The 20,129-nt window shown below is 46.3% G+C and overlaps 1 protein-coding gene across 8 annotated transcripts in view; it reads left to right on the top strand.

Annotated features, from left to right (window-relative positions):
* Positions 1-20,129, top strand: part of IKZF2 (IKAROS family zinc finger 2) — a 130,484-nt gene that overhangs the window by 94,602 nt on the left and 15,753 nt on the right. For 6 of the 8 annotated variants that reach the window (XM_035138858.2, XM_060282320.1, XM_060282332.1 and 3 more), the window contains 2 exons: positions 1,476-1,613; positions 16,372-16,515. In XM_035138858.2, coding sequence (XP_034994749.1) covers positions 1,476-1,613; positions 16,372-16,515 — 282 coding nt within the window. The remainder of the gene's footprint in view (positions 1-1,475; positions 1,614-16,371; positions 16,516-20,129) is intronic. The other 2 variants (XM_035138883.2, XM_035138874.2) reach the window with 1 other exon arrangement.

The raw sequence follows: 20,129 nt of genomic DNA, 5'->3' as shown, positions 1-20,129 counted from the left end.
TATAAGCCAATTTGTTCCCGGTGAATTCCGTTTTGTGCTTTCCTGTTTCAGGGAGATTATCTAGCATAAATGGAAATATTATTTCTGCTGCATACATCCAATGCCTTGCTCCCTCCAAAATTAAGAATGAATGAGAAAGAATGGGTTCTTCCTTACCAAGAAACATTAGCAAGAACTACAAAAGCTTGTAACACAAATAGCAAGGGTGCAGAAGCTGACCTTCTGAGAGGCAGGTGTCAATGGTGTGTACCCCTCTGTGTCCTCAATCCAGGCAGGCAAGAGGCATTATCAGAGTTGAGGGACACATTCCAGCCAGGCGGAAACACTCAGGATATGGAGCAGGGTTAAATGGGAGGTGTGACCAGGGGAGAACTCTGAGACAGGGTCACATCCAGCCAACAGCCATTCACCTATGTGTTAGTGCTTAAATGGGAGATAACAGATCTCCATATCTGATTTCATATGACTTCAGGTTACTGGCAGGTGAGTGTGGCTTGCCCAAAATGGTCTCCTGGACCAAATTCAGAGGCCTGGCAGGCCTAATTAGTCTCATAGCCTAGAGGCTCTCCACCACTGGCATAAAGATTCTCTTTTGTAAGGACATAAATAGGTAAAGGGACCCTTGACCATTAGGTCCAGTCGTAACCGACTCTGGGGTTGCGGCGCTCATCTCGCTCTATTGGCCGAGGGAGCCAGCGTACAGCTTCCAGGTCATGTGGCCACCATGACAAAGCCACTTCTGGGGAACCAGAGCAGGGCACAGAAACGCCGTTTACCTTCCCGCCGGAGCAGTACCTATTTATCTACTTGCACTTTGACGTGCTTTCGAACTGCTAGGTTGGCAGGAGCAGGGACCGAGCAACGGGAGCTCACCCCGTCACGGGGATTCGAACCACCGACCTTCTGATCGCCAAGCCCTAGGCTCTGTGGTTTAACCCACAGCGCCAAAGCTGCCATACCAGTGTAATTATTGATAGTTGTACAGATGCAATGCAACAACTTGTGATGTTGCACTTCATCAACAGATCTTGCATCTTGTCCTGTCTCCACTTTGTTTTCCAAAACCATTAGGAACATAAAGATGTTCTGATATTATCCCATAGCCATAGCTTTTAAAAAAAGAGTATAGTCATAAGAGTCTCCCCAAGCCCCTGTGACTTGTTTTGTAATCTTTCCCTCATTGATATTTTGATGCAACGGAAAAACTATTTTGTGGCTACAGGTAAATGTATTTCAACCATTCTGTGTTGGCCTTTGTGGGTACTACACATTTCTGTAACATTTCGTTGCTATATATTCATGGTGTGGGTGAATGACTGGTAGGGTGGTGATGAAGTGAGGTAGAGAAAAGGGAAATAAGCAAAGGTTAGAGGGTGGAATAACTTTTGTAGGCGTTTTCCTATTCTATTTTTGTAACTGCAAGGTAGGTGCCTTGGCAACACTGATTTAACATGAAGTCTCTCTTCTTTCCACAGTGGGTAAACCTCACAAGTGTAACTACTGTGGACGGAGTTACAAGCAACGCAGCTCTTTGGAGGAGCACAAGGAACGCTGTCACAACTACCTTCAGAATGTCAGTATAGAGGCTGCTGGGCAAGTCATGAGTCACCACGGTGAGTGGAAGCCTCAATCCTGAGTCCTTTTGACAGCGCTGATCTCCCTTCCCCCCCTTTTTGTGCTATTCCTAGCAATCCACAAGAGTGAAAGAATTGGGAACATGTACTTAAATAGACCGATGATGATCCAAACATTAAATATAAACTCAAGCCTAAAAAGAAAATTAGTGTCACAAAGGCTTTTATGAATTATGTTTATTGTTAATTTAGTGCAGTAAGTAGCTAAAACTAGCTAGCTGCAAGGGGGGGGGGATACCCCAACAAGGTCAAAGGGGAGGATATAAATGAATTTATCCTGGTCAAGCTACTAGCCATAGGCACACATAATCTCTGAGGAAGCACATGGAGCTGCTCCTTGTAATTTAAGTGAAATGTCTGGGCAGCCAATACAGACAGAAACTCTGTACATTACAGTGCACATGAGGCCAGATCAGGGCAACTGAAAATTGATAAAAAGAATGGAACATTTTGTTTATGTGTGTAATATACTTAGATTTTACATATATTTTCCAAACATCACTTCACATTTTTTCATATCTTATACAATATTTTGGACTTCCATCAACCACGACTAGAGATTTCCAGTCCTCTTAACTTTATCTTGTATTCCTACAACTTCACTATTACTTTAAATAATCTGTAACTGTCACAGTGGCCGGAGTGGACTACTTCAGAGTAACGACGCTACGCAGCTCTGCATTTTATTCTTTTATTGGTGCTGCGTATTTACAGTGCTCAAGTCATTGCTATTTACACGGAACGATGTTGTCAGTCGGTTTCAGAACCTCCTAATGGCTTTTGGCGCGTCTTTCTCCAACACAAAAGCTTTGGCAGACCCATCCTCTTGCCCCTCCTCTTCCTGCGTAATTCTGGAGTTGGAGGGATGGGTCTTCCCCCCTTGCTTGCCCCTTCCTGTCCCACCTGGGACCCTGGCTCCTCTACCTTGCCTGAGCCTCGGACACGACTTCCTGCTTCCCCACTGGAATCGGAACTCTCCCTGCTTTCCCCTTTGCTCGGGGACGGGCTTGAACTCAGGAGGGGAGGGACTTCGCGATATCCCCTGTCCCTCACATCCACCCCCCTCCCAAGCTCTCCTTCACCCCTCCCCAGGCCCCCCCCATGTGTCGGTGACGACTGGAAGCCTAAGAACTCAGTGCTCTCCGAGCCCGTTGGTGTGAATACCTCCCCCCAGTCCTGCGAGCCCCCCCCTTCCGCCTGGGCGGACGGGAATCCCAAAAAGTCCGTGGCGTCAGAGCTGGTGGGGGTAAAAACGTTCTGCCAATCTGCTCCTTCCTCTGACTGGGTGGATCTCGGTGACACCCATACCTCATCCTCTGGTTCCTCAAACTCCGCTTCCCAGCGCCATGGTGAGCTGCTCTCCCGTGCCTCCTCCTCCTCCCCCTCCCTTTCCATGTGCCAGGGCTTGGGTCTGTGGGGAAAGAGGGCGTGAAATTCTTCCACCAAGAATTCCTCCTGTATCTGAGTGGCTGGGACCCATTCATTCTGGGACGGTGGAGCATCCTCCCATGCCATGAGGTACTCCAGTCCCCCCACCCCCCACCTTGAATCCAGGATGGCCGTGGCCTCATTGAGTTGCTCCCTGCCTTCCCTCTCCCCCCCTCCCTCGGGGGTTTGTTCGCTGTCTCGGAGCCTGCTGCTTTCCCTGTACGGCGACAGCAGCGATCTATGAAACACTGGATGCACCCTCATGTCCTCTGGCAGTGCCAGCCTGTATGCCACCGGGTTTACCTGTTGCGTGACCGTGAAGGGGCCCAGCCTTTTGGGTGCCAGCTTTTTGCACCTCCCTCTGGTGGGAAGGCCCTCCGAGGACAACCACACCTTGTCCCCCACCCTGATGACCTCCCCTTGTCGCCTGTGGCGATCTGCCCCCTTTTTGTACGCTTCCTTGGCCCTCTCCAAGTGTTCTCTGAGCTGCTGGTGCACCGTCTCCAGTTCCTCTGCCCAATCCTCAGCCTGTGGGCCCTCCTCCTCCTCCTCCTCCCTCTCCCTCTCTGGGAAAGATCTGAGGTCGCGCCCGTAATTGGCCTTAAAGGGCGACACCCCTGTGGAGACGTGCACCGCATTGTTGTAGGCAAATTCTGCTAGTGGCAAGCGATCCACCCAGTCCGTTTGCCGCTGGCTGACGTAGCATCTCAGGTACTGCTGCAGAATGGCGTTGACCCTCTCCGCTTGTCCGTTGGTCTGCGGGTGTCTAGCCGTCGACAAGCTGACCTCCACCTGCAGGAGGTTCATGAGCCGCCGCCAGAACCTGGAAACAAATTGGCGGCCACGATCCGAAATAACCCTTAAAGGTAATCCATGCAGTCTGAAAATGTGATCAACAAACAGTTTGGCTGTCTCTTCTGCCGAGACTGCCCTGGCACACGGTATAAAGTGACACATTTTGGACATAAGGTCCACCACCACCAACACTGCAGTCTTACCCCTGGACGAAGGCAGATCTGTGATGAAGTCCATGGACACCACTTCCCACGGCCTGTGTGGTGTGGCTAAGGGCTCCAGCAACCCTGGTGGCGCTGCTCTGACCACCTTCGCCCGCTGGCAGGTGGTACAGCCCCTTACATAGTCTCGAACATCTTCCCGCACCCCTGGCCACCAGAAGTGTCTCATGACTAGGTGAGCGGTTTTGTCCCTTCCAAAATGCCCCGCTGTAGGGTTGTCGTGCATCTGCTTGAGGACCGTACGGCGAAGCTGGGTGGTGGGTAGGTACAGCGCACCCTTGTAGAAAAGCAGCCCTCTGCGTTCTGCAAAGTCTTTTGCCTGCTCCCTCCCCCCTCTCAGTTCTCTGAAGATGCGGTTGGCAAATTCATCCGCTGCCGTCAGTGCTGTGAGTTCTGCCTCGCTCACCACAGCTGCTCCGCAGGACCATGCCGACGGGGGGAAAATGTGCCTTGGGGCTGGTGGCGCCTCCTCCTCCATGTACTCTGGCTTGCGGGAGAGGGCATCCGCCCTGACATTCTGCTCCCCCGGGATGTAGTGGATGGAGAAGTTGAAGTTCGAGAAGAACTCTGCCCACCGTATCTGCCGCTGGTTGAGCACCCTGGCAGTTCTCCAGAACTCCAGGTTCTTGTGGTCTGTGCACACCTGGATGGGGTGCTTCGCGCCCACCAGGAAGTGTCGCCAGTGCTGGAACGCAGCGTAGATCGCAAGAAGTTCCCTATCAAACACTGTGTAGTTGCGTTCAGGCTGTGTCAGCTTCCTGGAGAAGAAGGCACAGGGTCTCCACTCCCTGTTGGCGTCCAGTTGCAACAAAATTGCGCCCACAGCTTTTTCAGAAGCATCTGTCTCAATGCGTAGGGGCGCGTCCTGCACCACATGGAACAGGTTTTGGTCTGAGGCGAACACTCTCTTGAGGCTTTCGAACGCTGCTTGCGCCTCTGGTGTCCACTTGAACTTCTGCTTGCCTCTCAGGCAGTCCGTGATGGGAGCCGTAACGCGAGAGAAGTTCTTGATGAACTTCCTGTAGAAGTTAGCGAAGCCTAGTAGGCGTTGGGCATCTTTGCGCGTCCTGGGGCTGTGCCAGTCCAGGATGGCCTGCACCTTGTCCTTGTCCATCGCCAGCCCCTTGTCTGACAGCTTGTAGCCCAGGAAGTCCACCTCTTTGGTGTGAAACTTGCACTTCTCCAGCTTCACATACAGGTGGTTCTCCTTCAGGCGTTGCAACACCTCTCTGACATCTTTCACATGCTGCACTGGGTCATTCGAGTAGATAAGGATGTCATCTAGGAAGACCAAGCATTTCCTGAAGAGGAGGGACCCCAGGACGTGGTGCATGAAGGCCTGGAAGCATGCTGAGCCCCCTTGCAAACCGAAGGGCATCACCAGATATTCAAAAGAGCCCAGAGGCGTGAACATCGTGGTTTTCCATTCATCTCCTTCCCGGATCCTGATCAAGTTGTACGCCCCCCTTAGGTCCAGCTTGGTGAAAATCTTGCCCCTGCGTGCCGCTGTCAGGAGATCATCCACTCTGGGCATGGGGAAAGCCACGGGCTCTGTCACCGAATTCAGCCGTCTAAAGTCCACCACAAGACGGCGCTGTTGCGTGTCTTTCTTGTCCACCCAGAAGACCGGGCTGCCCCCTGCTGCCTTGCTTTCCCTTATGAACCCCCGCTTGAGGTTCTTGTCGATGAAAGCGCGCAGATCCTCCAGCTCCTGGTCTGACATGGCGTACAGCTTGGCTGGGGGTATCGTCGCCCCTGGCACCAGGTTGATCTGGCAGTCAAAAGGCCTGTGCGGGGGTAGGTGGTCGGACTCCGCTTCGCTGAAGACCTCCTGCAGGTCCCAGTACTGCTTGGGTATTGCCTCACCCCCTTTGATATGCATGGTGGCCACCGTGGCTATCGGAGGCCCCTCCCCTGGTTGGTGCTGCATGCAATGTTCCAGACAAAAGTCTGACCCAAACGTGATGCACCTCTGGTGCCAACTGATGGAGGGGTCGTGGCGCGCCAGCCAGCTCATGCCCAAGACGATGGGGGGGTCTGAGATGGTGGTGACGTTGAACGCCAGTGTCTCTGAGTGCCTTCCCACCGTCATTCTCATGGGGGGGGTTTGATGTGTGATGGCCCCTCCCAGCAGCTCCCTGCCGTCAATGGTTGCTACGTGCAGAGGAAAATCCAACTGCAAAAGCTGGATTTGGTGCTCTTCTGCAAAGCTTCTCGAGAAGAAGTTGGCGGACGCCCCACTGTCAATTAAGGCGAGGACCGTCAGGGGATAGCCATTTGGGAGCGTTAGCGTCACTTCTAGAACCACTCCTGCTCTGGGAGGGGTGGGCTGGCTCTGCACCTCTCTGTGCGGGTGGGCGGGCTGGGGCTGTTGTCTGCTGACTGTGCCTGGCTGCTGCCCCTTGTCTCCTGCAGCCAGGCTTTCCCGTTTTCCTGCTGTGGTGCTGCGTCAGTGGGGGAGGGCACCACCGTTCCCGCCTTTCCTTGCCACTCCCTGCGATGTGGGCAGTCTCTGACGAGATGCTGGGGTGAGTTGCAGAGAAAGCAATTCCCGCCCCTTCCCTCCTTGCGTCTTGGCGCCGCTGGGGTTTGAAAAGCCCGCGCGCGCGCGCTATCAATCTGCATGGGCTCCTGGTCCTGGCTGGCTCCAGGCGTGGCCTGAAAGGGTTGTTGAGGGAGTGGCTTCTCCTGCGACCGTGGGAACCAAGCCCGCTTTGCGCGCGTCGCTTGCTTGTCGTTCCACCGGGATTCCTGCCTCACCCCCACCGCCAGAGCTGCTTTGCTCAGCTGATCCATAGTACTGGGCTTTGGACCTCTCGAGAGTTCATCCTTCACCTCCTCGCTCAAACCCAAGTAAAACGCAGCTTGCATGGGAGGCGAATCCAAAACCCACCCCAGTCTGTGCACCAGCATGGTGAATTTCGCCCAATATGCGCGAACTGTCATATTTCCTTGGCGTAAATTATGCAGTTCCTCCTTAGTCTGGTCCAAATGACTATCGGACGAATACATCGTCCTCAAACCTTCTAGAAATTGTTGGACATTTTTCATGCAAGGATTCTTGGTTGCGATTAATGGTCTTAGCCACTCCCTGGCTGCTCCGGTGAGATGTTCCACAATAAACGCTACTCTGTGCTCATCATCGGGGAACTCATTCTGGTGCAGCTCAAGAGCATACACGATCTCAGTCTCAAAGCCCTGAAACTCCTTCGGGTCTCCATTGAACTTGCTTACAAGGGTCCCTGCTCTCCTTCCTGGCAGCACTTGGACTTGGGGAGCCCCTCCCGCCTTGTTTTTCTCTGCATCCAGCTTGTTTTGGAGGTCTACCGCCACCGCCCTTAAATGCTGCTCTTTTTCCTGGAGCTCTCTCACCTGTTCCGCAAGTTGTAGCCGGTCGTCCTGGACCTTCTTAGTCTCCTCTTTAGCTGCCTTCAATTCTCCCTGCGCCTGCAGCGACAGCTGTTGCAGTTCTAGCTGGGCTTGCTCAGCGATCTGCCGCCACTTCTCCGCCTCGGACACGCTCATCCCGGCAACTCCGAAGTAGCCCAAAAATGATTAGGAGGTTGCTGTCACAGTGGCCGGAGTGGACTACTTCAGAGTAACGACGCTACGCAGCTCTGCATTTTATTCTTTTATTGGTGCTGCGTATTTACAGTGCTCAAGTCATTGCTATTTACACGGAACGATGTTGTCAGTCGGTTTCAGAACCTCCTAATGGCTTTTGGCGCGTCTTTCTCCAACACAAAAGCTTTGGCAGACCCATCCTCTTGCCCCTCCTCTTCCTGCGTAATTCTGGAGTTGGAGGGATGGGTCTTCCCCCCTTGCTTGCCCCTTCCTGTCCCACCTGGGACCCTGGCTCCTCTACCTTGCCTGAGCCTCGGACACGACTTCCTGCTTCCCCACTGGAATCGGAACTCTCCCTGCTTTCCCCTTTGCTCGGGGACGGGCTTGAACTCAGGAGGGGAGGGACTTCGCGATATCCCCTGTCCCTCACAGTAACAAATTATCCTTTTCCTGAATTTTCTTTGTAATTTTTCGTATAGTCCTCCTCACAAAACCTCTTGCAAACCTACTAGCGTAATCTGTTGTTTGCAGTTATTCTCCAAATAGTTCTCAAATTTATTCCATTCTTCCAAGAACCTCTGGTCCTGCCGGCTTCGAATCCTCCCTGTCATCTTACCCAATTCTGCATAGTCCATTATTTTCATCTGCTATTCTCCCTTCGTTGGTAACTCTTCTTGTTTCCATTTCTGCACCAATAGTACTTTTGCTGCCGTCGTCACATATCAAAACAGTTTTTTATCTTGTCTACTGATATCTTTGCCTATAATACCGAGTAAAAAACCTTCTGGTTTATTTAATAAATGTGTATTTCAACATCTTTTTCATCTCATTGTATATCATTTCCCAGAAGCTTTTTACTTTCTTACATTCCCACCATATGTGATAAAACGTTCCTTCTTTTTCTTTATGTTTCCAACATTTAATACTTGTTTTATACATTTTATCTAGTTTCACTGGTGTAATATGCCATCTATACATTATTTTCATTACATTTCCCTTCAAAGCATTACATGCAATAACTTTTATTCCTTCTAAGAATGGGACATTTTGAGGCATGTAGCATGTCATTCACGTGTCTTCAGATGTTAAACTATACAACAGTTAACCTTGCTTTTTGGATACTGAGAACAAATTTCCATCCATCACATCAGTGTCATCTTAGTAAATGTTGCCCCACCAAAGTTTTTAATACTGTGGGCACTGCCCGCTGTGCCAATGCAGAACATAAAGCATAATAGGAGGCTGACAATACTGTAAAAGCACCTGTGAAATACTGCACACGAGTCATCTGGATAGTGATGAACTGGCCTAGGCTGCTGATGGAAGTCCGTCCCTATGAGCAGGGGTGAGGAGGGAGGTGTTGGACCTTTGCTGTAAGTTTGTACTCTTTGCTAATAATCCGTTAGACCTGATCACTCTGATGGTTTAGGCATCTTCTCTTTTGGAATTCCTGTGTATCTGAATTCCTTTGAGCCCTCTGGCTCTGCAGGGCATTTCAGAAGACTCAAATCAGTCAGCCACAAACAGAAAAAAGTCTACTGTTATTCACTAACTCCATTCAGACATAATGCAAAACTGTGGCTTTGCAATAGGGAATGCACACAAGGGATCACATGCTCTCTCTTCCCTGCTTCTGTGTAAGTTCCTTTCCTCCTCGACCTGCTGACTGTCTTCTGCTAAGTATGGTTTGCTGTGATGTCCAAAACCGCAAACTGTGATTAGCACCTTTCTTCAAAACCATGGTTGAAAACACATTTTCAAATTAGGGTTTCAAGTTGTGGCTTGGAGGCAAGGTTCTAATATTCTTCCAATATGGGCATCATGGCAAACTAGTCAGCAAAAAGAAAGACCCCAACAAACCCGTGAAGAAGACATGCAAGAGGGAAGAGAGTGGGAAGCGCAGGTGCCCATTACAAATGCTCCCAATTGCCAAACCATGGTTTAATGTTAAGTGTGAATTGAGCCACAGTAGCCAATGCTTTGGGGTAACAGTAGCTAGTCCATCAATTCCACTTCAATGAATGGGATTTAAGCTGTGCTGTGCAGTGGGCAACTTCAAATCAGGCAACACAAGAATGGGAAAAAGTCACCCCTTCACAACAACTTTTTCTCTAGAACTATGAAGAGAACAGGAACCATAAGTCAGTCAGGAACTGTGGCAATCACAGTTGAATGAAATCAACTAGGCTTTAGTGCTATTTCAGTTTTGATCAATCAGCTTGTTGTGCTGCCCATAGAGATTTCTGGAGCCAGAATTCACAACCCACCATCACCCTCCGAATGTTTGTGGAATGTCTGATTTTTGTTCTTCGTTTGTTTTATTTTTTTCTAAAAAGAGTTGCTGAGACTCTTAGCACTCCTGGAAATCACACATCAGCCCTGAAAGACCTTCCCTCTAGTCTTTGATGTGTGAGAGCTGGTTGTACCTGGATGATAGCTTTTCAGAGACTCAGAGGTCGTATAATAACGGTAATTTCCTGCAGTACACGTCATGTTTCCTCTCCTGCTATGGTTTCTCGTCAAACTGCTTTACAGTATTTATGGAGGCTTGTAATGATTCAGTCTATGATTCCCCTGGAAAGCCCCCAAAGTAGGAAAATCTGGAAGTATATCTATGTATGTTTCTGGTCCAGCTTTGTGCGCTGCTATTAGATAGCGCCCATGAAACCTCTCCACCTCTCCAGCCTCAGGGCAGTTTATTTTAAAGGGTTAATTTTAGTTACAGGTTAGTTACAGGTAGTTATCTGAAGAAGTGTGCATGCACACGAAAGCTCATACCAATGACAAACTTACCGTAGTTGGTCTCTAAGGTGCTACTGGAAGGAATTTGGTTAATTTTAGGTTTTTCTAGCATTCAAAGGGATTAGTTCTTATTTGAAGAAGCCCTAATGTCACACCCACGCACCCTTTTAATGCATTTGCCTGGGGGAATGTGCTCAAGAGACGTGCTTGTGTTTTAGGCCATTGTGTTGGTACATCAGTCAATGCACTCTGGCCCCAGAAATTATTGGCTGGCATGCCAAACTTCAATCCTGAATTTAAAGTCTTGTTTCAATATTCTATGACTGGGGTTACCCCTGGGCAGGGGAAGAAATAGATTAGCAATGAACCTCTGTGTCCCACATTATGAACAGGACTGCTCAGAGCACTACAGACTCAGGCACTATCATTGTGTTTTTCTTTGGCTGTATTTTATTATCTTGTTATGCTATGTACTAGCATCCTCAAACATATGTGCATCACACATTGCTCGATTGCATGTCCATTTTAAAAATGAGCATTGTAAAAAGTGTTGACTTAAATTAAAAACATAATGCTGAAAACCTCTGCACTCTTACTTCATTGGGAATAAGACCTGTTGAACGTAGTGGGACTTATTTTTAAGAATGCATAGGCACAAGCTGCACGAATTCATAACAATTGCTTAGAAACTTTGAGTTGGTTTTGACTTAAACCCCATACCATCAGAGGGAAACAAGGATGCAGGCTTTAACTTTAAGTAAATATGAGTTCTGGTTTTTATTGTTGTTATTTGAGCTTTCCAACCTGCCATTTATTTCTCTACTGGCAGTTGGATTCCTGTGGCAAATGAGCGATCATTGTGTGTCTCAGCAAGATCATACTGTGCAATAATTAAAAATGGAAGTTTACAAAATAAATGAGGTACTAACATTTGGCGTTCCTTGGCAGCCAAGCCACAAATAGATAAACAGAATGGATTGTCAGTTGGACAGTTTCCATGAGCCAGAGATTTCCCTCCCACCCCCAGGAATCTTTTACCAGGAGGAGGAAGAGCAAAAACACACTCTTTTGTGGGTTTATCCTAAATCAGCATTTTTCAAGAACATGCGCAGTGTGGGTCATTTATAAACCACCTAATCAATCCAATCGGATGTATCCTGGTATAACATTACCAGGATATCCCTCCAGTGTAACACGCATGTTAGTCAACAGGTATGTACTGTACAAAGAACATACAAGCAGATCTCATTTTACATGGAGATTTTCTTCCTGACTATTGCATGTAAAAGCAAAATCATGTAAAGCTGGAATAGTTCCACATGGCCATCCTGTCCAAATTGGGCATTGTATGGGCCTGTCCCCCTCAAGGCAGAGAGATTTTTAAGACCCCCACTTTGCTCATCGGGTTCTGGGAAGGTCATGCAAGGGCCTTCTTGAGATCTTGGACAGCCCTTCCAGGGGGAGGGGTATTCCTGTTCTCCTGCCCCTTTTATTTTTATTTTATTTTAAATTTTCAGCATAAATCTGTGATCACGTCAGTGAAATCAGCATAAGATGTGATCTACCTGTATTCATAAGCAAAAGGTACTTCTAAAGTTTAATGTGGAAGATCAAATCTCTCCCCCCTCTAATATCAGACATGGGTTGGACCAGTTACAGGTGTTCAGTGGTATTAATAGTTTCTGGGTTTCATAGCGATGCCTGGCTCAAATTAAGTCATGTTTATAGCTCTCTTCTTAATTCCTGCTCTTTTGTCAGTTTCCCCTTTTAATTGTGGGAGTTGGGGGGTTCATGAAAAGCCATTAGTATGCAATGAATAATAGGAACTAATCAAAAGTAGTATTCCCTGCAAATCCTTCTCCACAGCCAGTCCCAAGCCAAGGTCAGAACCCAGTTCAAGAAGAAGTGTCACCGATGCAGAAAGCTTGTTGTGCTACAACTGTGCCTTCATGGCAGAGCTCTCCCTCCCTCTTGCTGCTTCTTTCTCTGGTTCCACATGCAAAAATTTACAAAGGTCCTCAGAAGAGAAAATAGTCCAAACAAGATGTTACTTGGATAACCTGATTAGCAACTACATATGGGGCATTAAAAATTAAATACCATGGGTGGTCGGGTGGAAAGGATGGGTTCTAGCAAAACTGCAGCATGCAGGGAGGGGAAGTTAATTCTTCCCTCCCCAGCTCTGATCCCAATGAAAACTGCACCTGTACACGCAGCCTAGTATTTCATTTTTGAAAACCCCAGATGTGGCAAAGTGTTACCTTTCCCCAGGTAGTCGTCTTCTTCTTCTTCTTGGCGATCACTTGTGTCCGAGTAAGATTGTCTTCCATAAACACGGTTTTAACACTGGGTCCGTAAGTGACTGTGGAGGCCAATTCTGGATCCACACGTCCTTCCACAGTGGGGACATTGGTTTCCAGGCAGGAGTTAATCATGGTGTGGATTTGCCAAGCGTGTCTTCCTCTTAGCAGTTTCTCCCTTGCGTCCTGTGTTCGAGCATCTTCAGAGCCCATGACACCTTTGGTAAAGTGTTCCCCTGGTGTTCCCCTGGTGGTACTGAAAACAGGAATAGGGTGTTGGGGAGGGAGGCAAAACGGACATTCTTAATGGTTGGATAAGCTGAGGAAATAATATGCATACTTAGTTTTAGCAGTCTCAATAGGAAATATGGATTTTGATGAGACATTTGAAGGATGAGAGGGAGAGGCAACATGTCACATAGATGTTCTTGGAGGAGAGAGCTCCAGTCCTGAGAAGAGCAACAAAGGAGGAAGTATAGAGTCTTCTGAAGGAGTGGGAGGTTTCTGGTAGGCTAAAGGCCTGCTTTCACCTCAAGAAGACTAGCTCTGCCTAGCTTATCAAGAGGTGAACAGAAAACGAAGAAACACAGTGAAAGGGTTGGGGGCTTCTCTCAGATGCAATTTTCACTAAATAAGAAAGCTCCTGGATGATATATAAATTAGAGTGATTTATCAGAGGGTTTTCCTGGAAAACTGTTTTTCTTCTGTGCCACGTTGTTGTGAGAAGTGCAAACAGAACAAAAGCAATTGGGGGGGGGCGTATATAGCAGCATAGCTTTATACCAACTTCGTAAACACTTACAAAAAAAAAGTTCCCAAGTCATTCTAGCCTAAACTAAGTGTTCCTATTTTACTTACATAGCCTCTGGAATTTAGGAGGACTGAAATGGCTTGAACAGTTGAGCTGCTTTTCTGTCTAAGGGAGAGAGAAAAAATCAGTACCATTGCTCCACCCTTCAGCTGTAAAGATAAATATCATAACTATTTATTTATAAAGTATTTGCCTTACTATGAGTATCTGATCAGAGGCAGGGCATCTAAAGAGGACTGATTTGGGGGAGCTGTAAGTTGCATGGCTAAACTCCTTCCACTGGATTTTCAAAATGTGTGTCCCACTAAGCTGAATGCACCCAGCCCTGTTTGGCAGCTCTTCGGGGGCTACCAAACCTATGCTTGTTGCAGGCCTAGAACTGCAGAAACTTGCAAACATCTGGCAAGCCACAAAATGTGTCTGGTGACATGCTCAGCTTCATAGGTTATGTATTGTGCAGGGATATCTTGTACAGTATTCTGTTGAAGTAACAGGGCAATATGAAATTGGAAATAATTCAGATGATTTTAGGGAGCCAGTAAATGGATAAAACTTCTGGATAAAACTTTTTCTCTAAGGTAGTACAGTGGAACCTCGGTTTATGAACACCTCGGTTTATGAATTTTCGGTTCACGAACACCGCGGTCCCATCTGGAACGGATTAATTCACTTTCCATTAATTTCAATGGGAAAGTTCGCTTCAGTTTATGAACGCTTCAGTTTATGAACAGACTTCCGGAACCAATTGTGTTCATAAACCAAGGTACCACTGTATTGTCATTGTAAAGGGGCTGTTTTGTTGTTCTGTTGGTGGTGACTTCATTTGGAAGAATTATTAACCAAATACATGGGGAAAGACAAATGAATGAATTCTGCATTTTCAATTGTGGTCTTTAGCTTTGTTCCTCTAGTCATTTTTGCTAGTTTCATACTTTGAACTATCTTGTCTGGATCTTACAGAATAGTCAGTACAAAAGTGTTGCAATAATCCACATTTAGTGCAGCCCTATGTCCTTTTCTGGTGTTCAGTCTGAATTCTCTAAGCCAGGAGAGCAGAATTATGGTGGTGGTAAGCCCCACTTCCAACCTACACACAATTCAGGAAACTGTCAAAACAGACCCTATGCCAGGACAAATCGTGAGACGTATAGGTTTTGTTCTGACTGTCAGCATTCTAGTGTCTGCACATGACTCAGAGGTGAGGTTGGCCACAGTGATATTGTTCTTCGCTCTTGTACATTACACCTAACATCTTAACTGTCTAAAAAGGGTGCCCCTTTAGTTAACCTAAATGTAAATGGTGTACTTATCTCAGTAGTTCCATGGTGTGCCCCCACCACCACCATTTTGTGGGATTCTTGAAGGGCTGCTGCCATGTTGTCTTGGTAGCCAGTTTGCTAACAGCCCCTTGTTTCAGAAGACGGGGTTTGCTATGTCAGGTTTGCAGCAGGCAAAGAGGAGTCTTCTTCAAGGGAGTGACCCTTGGTGTCAGAAAGGCTGATAGAAATTCACAAATTCCCCTATTTTCATCTCTGTAATGCAGGATAGGCTGTTTTGCTTTGCAAAGAAATATACTTCTAAAAGTTCTTGACATAATCATTTTTTCAGGAAATATGAGTATGTAATTCTGATGGCCTTATGGTCAGCATATCCAGCCTGAGAGAGAGCATGTGCAGGAGGATCGACGAATATCTGTGTGGTGGCTTCGTATATACAGCTGCACACAAGGGATCTCTCCTGGCAACTGGGGACTTGCTTGTCTAGGTTTCCATCATGAAGAGGGAGTCAGTACAGTTCAACGTATATCTACTCCATGCATGCAATTTACAGAATGCCCATAGATTGGGAGAGATGGATCCAGCCAATGTGATTGTGACCCTTTCACTCCTGCATCCATTCACTCACCCTGGATATGTTGAGAGAGCAGGGCTGTAAGGCTGGGATGTTTTTCTTCTTCCTCCTTTTCTGGCTGAAGAAAAGTTTACATACCTTCACTCACTCACTCTTTCCTCCTTGGCCTGCTCCCACCTACTGTATCTAGTCCCTCTCCCACTATGCCTTTGTTTAGATTAGTCCATCTAGGCTTCATACTTTCCACCTTTCCAGGCCCTTCAATACTCAGGCAGTCTAGGGATGTCGGCTCCACTCAGTATTGGGTAGAGGAACCATAGGATTTTGGAGCTGTGCTGCATGGGGGTGGAGGTGGAACCATGTTATAAACAAGCAGTAGCAAACAAGCAGAAATATTTTTATTGGCTTCGTTTCAGATAATAAATACAAAAGTATTTTAAAATGGCAGTTTCTCATTGTGTGTGATCAGTATGTGCACTGCTTAACCTTAAGCATCATTTCTTTGATTCATAAGCAGAATCAAGTTGGGGGGATTCTGGAAAACATGTGGCGTGTTATTTATGTAGTACATTAGCATGGTGTCAGTCTGATGTTGCTGGGCTTCAACACTCATAATCTTTGACCACCACATGCTGTCACGGCTGATGGCAGCTGGAGTTCAGGAACGCTTGGAGTGTACACCATGTCGACTACTCCTAATGTAGTGGCTTGTAGAGGCAATTCACATATCCACAGCTTTTAACCTAGCTCACCAATCCCAAATTTCCTTTCCCCAATAGTGGAGTTGCTTCTTCTTCATGCTCCACAGCCGCCTTCAGTTGCAAAGAGCCCTTGCCCAGAAGGTTATTAGAACCAAAGGCCAAGAGCATCATTAAACGACTTCCCAAACTTTCTAGTGCTTCAATGGGCACTCATTGACTAATTATAGTTTGCAAACCTCAAAAAATGTTGACCACTTTGATTTACTTAATTTCTCCTGGAAGTGTAGGTAGCTCTATCTGATTTGGCTTTTTGGTTTTATGTAGTATCTACTATGGAAGATGGTAAGGAGCAAGATCCTGGGATGGACAACAATGTTACTCTGGTGCCTTTTGAAAGACCTGCTGTTATAGAGAAGCTGACAATCAACATGGGAAAGCGTAAAAGCTCCACCCCACAGAAGTTTGTGGGTAAGCGTCAGATGAGCATGTTGTTGTTTGTAGCAAAAAAGGGGGGTAGCTCTTGTTATATCCTAAGCTATTAAATGTTCTAATGTAGGGATGGCACAATCAGAATGAGACATACTGGGGAGGGGGGGAGCTGAGGACTAGATAAGTGCATAGGCCATGGTGCAAGAGCCATGCAATATGACCTGCATTCGCTACACACACACACACGCACACACACACACACACACACGTTTAAAAATGGGGGGGGGATATACCAGATTGCTTAAGAGCTCCACAGAGGACATTTGCTTCCTCTGTGAAAGCACTTTATTAAAGGCAAAATTTTAAAAAACCCATATTCCATTTCTAGTAGTGTTTCCCTAATAGTGTTATGTGGTACAACACTGTTCTGATACACACTGTTAAAAGAGTGCTGTTTCTTTACAACTGGCCTCTTCTTAGTGTAGAATGACATTTTCTCATATATTTCCAGAGCTATCAGCGATATCGGATAGGCTGCTCAATCAATTGTGCGCACACACACATTTCGATTCTGTAATTAAAAAGACCTAGAAAGGTGGGTGCAGGAGAATCTTTGAGCATCTCCTGGACATAGCGTAATAGATGGCCAGGAGTGGCCTGTGCAGTGGGCCAGAGCTGCCACTGGCCTCCTGACAGCCATGTCATTGCTGCTTACCACAATGGTTTGGAGGCAGGGCAGCTGAGCTCCCCACTGTTCCACCCTGTGGGAGACAACACCACACCAGCTACTCCTCGGGATGGCTGACATGGCTGGCCTTTGTGTATGGTCACATGAAAGAACATAAGATGTTAGGGAATAGGTAAGAAACCCAGCTGGATGGACTGAGTGTGGATAGATAGTGGGGAAACACTAGGGGCATTGTTAGGGGGTAAGCCCACTGGTGTCCCCCTCCCCATTTTGTTTTATTTTATTTTTTAAGAAGCTACTTTGCTTACAGGCCTAGTCACCCACCATCTTACTTTGTTCAGAGAGCATGTACAAGTTAGCATATCTGATTTTTATGAATTTTGTTGTTGTGCCTGTGCCCTGAGTCTCTTAAGCTCCTGGGGGAAATATATTAGTTGCACTTCACGTAAATGTTGGGGAAACCACGCACTTAACCATTTTTGGATGAAGCCTAATTGCACACTCTGAATAAATAGAGGTATAAAAGAATTTTCCCCACAGGATGTTCACAGCCCCAGTTCCCTAGCTGTGTGGGTTCAGAGCAGACGGGAGTCCTTCCCACAGAACAATTGGTCATAGATGGCCTTGTGAGCAGTGGGAGGAGAATTTTCAGCTAGAAAAGGCTGTGAGGTGAACTTCACTTGTATCCCTCTCTCTTACTTGTTTTTAAAAAATTTTTCTGTTGACTGAGTCACGTGGTGGTTCAAACTCTAGTCTTGCATTTATGTAGCGATTTTGCCTACCATGTGCTTTGGGTGCTTATGCTGTCCTGGCATGTGAGCCATAGCAACGCCATTCCTCCCAGTACCATTTGTTCCATAATGTGAGAAACCCAGAACCATGAGGACAGAATCCAAACTGGGATTCCTCCTCCTCCTGCTCCTCACATCAGCACTAGCCCATTTTCCAACGGATTAAAGTGACCCTGTACTTTGCATGTTGTTTTGATGGCAAACAACAGATCAGCACTGCTGAAGTTCCCATGCCATCTAGGTAGCATAAGAACTCCGTGTGAGGTTCAGTATGAGTAGCAATTTTTACCTTATCCTTGTGAAATTTAAATCATAATTATGGCTGTTTTGTGGATGACGAATTGAGGCGCCAACAGTTGTACGTCAGTCAGTAACACATGGAGGGGAAATGATCCAAGTAAAAGTTTATTTCACATTCAGTGGAGTAGACAATTTTATTCATAATAGGTAATCTACCATGTGTAAAACAACCTGTCCAATTCTTTTTTTAAAAAAATGAATACAAATTCCAAAATGGCATCATGGTAATTATGAGAAGGGCCAGGTGTCTTTCAGAAATCATTTGTATTCTCTTCTTCTTCTTCTTCTTCTTCTTCTTCTTCTTCTTCTTCTTCTTCTTCTTCTTCTTCTTCATCTTCTTCTTCGATCACTCATAGCCAAGTAAGATTGTCTTCCATAAACACGGTTTTAACAATGAGTTCACAAGTTCTGGATCCACACGTCCTTCTACAGTGGGGACATTGGTTTCTGGGCGGGAGTTGATCACGGTGTGGATTTGCCAAGCATGCCTTCCTCTTAGCACGTTTCTCCCTTGTCTCCTGAGTTTGAGTATCTTCAAAGCCCATGACACCTTTGGTAAAGGCTGTTCTCCAACTGGAGCGCTCACAGGCCTGTGTTTCCCAGTTTTCCGTGTTTATACTACATTTTTAAAGATTTGCCTTGAGACAGTCTTTAAACCTCTTTTGTTGACCACCAGCATTACGCTTTCCATTTTTAAGTTCGGAATAGAGTAGTTGCTTTGGAAGATGATCATCAGGCATCCACACAACAGTCCTTAATAACACATTAATGTTCAGAACCCATTAAAAAAGATGCATTATTTCTTTTTTAACAAGTGGGGCAATGAAGCTGAGAGACAGTTCCCTTTCTTGCTTTTATCTACTAGATGCATACAGCTTAGGTGAAATTTGATTTCAGATTGGTTAGCCAGCCACCCCCAACCCTAGTCCAACGAGCACCAGCTAGCAAATGATACAATAGATCTGGAATTTCAGAGAAGGGTGTCACACTCTGGGACAGAGACAGCTAGAAGCAAGGGTCCTTCTAGTCAGTAGACTGACCTTTCACTCTCTGATGAAACCTGCAGGTGGTATTCTGAGCTGAGCAATCTCAGTGTTACGGTTGAAATTTCAGAAGAAAGGAAGGAAAGTGTCATGCTTCCAATGTAGGAAAAAGTTGAAACAGACTAAATAAGACTTGGTAATCAGTATTCATTTCACAGAAATCGGAGTGAAACTAATGTCTGTTCCCCCACTTTCATAATGCAAGTTTAACCCTAAAACCTTCACAAGACAATGAACACTGTGCATGTAAATTTCTTCTGATGCTGTATTAAAAATAGTCAGTTTTAGCAACATACTAATACAATTTTTTACCTTTTCCCATTGTACAGGGGAGGTCATTCAGTTAGAGAATTACAACTATACAGTGATAGCTCTCTTTTTTTTTAACCCTTCTGTGATAGCATTTTAGCCAGCATGTTTCTGACCAAAAACACTTGTGAACATTACATTTGTTGAAGGGCACCACTGTGAATTTATGGGCAACTTCACCTTGGAAGCAAGGGGATGGGAAGAAGGACAGTGTTTTCCAGATGGCATAATATGATGTGGTTAATTGGATCTCAGTAGCTAGTTACTTTAGCTAATGGACCAGTTATTGTGGCAGTAAAGGATAGAAAAGTATGTCATTTTAATCATAGTGAAAATTCCTCAACTACGTAACATATCAGGTTTTGAAAACATGCAACAAATAATGCTCTTGAGATTGATGAGCTTGCTTGGATTTTTGAATTAAAAAATAGTTTACCTTTTATGCATGTAACATAGTTTTGTTTTAAAACTTATTTTCTTGAATAATTTTGTGGTTTTTATGAGGCGTGCAATTAGCAGTCA

Source organism: Zootoca vivipara, chromosome 1 (assembly GCF_963506605.1).
Source record: "Zootoca vivipara chromosome 1, rZooViv1.1, whole genome shotgun sequence".
Classification (NCBI taxonomy): Eukaryota; Metazoa; Chordata; class Lepidosauria; order Squamata; family Lacertidae; genus Zootoca; species Zootoca vivipara.
This window is presented reverse-complemented; position numbering and strand designations above follow the sequence as displayed.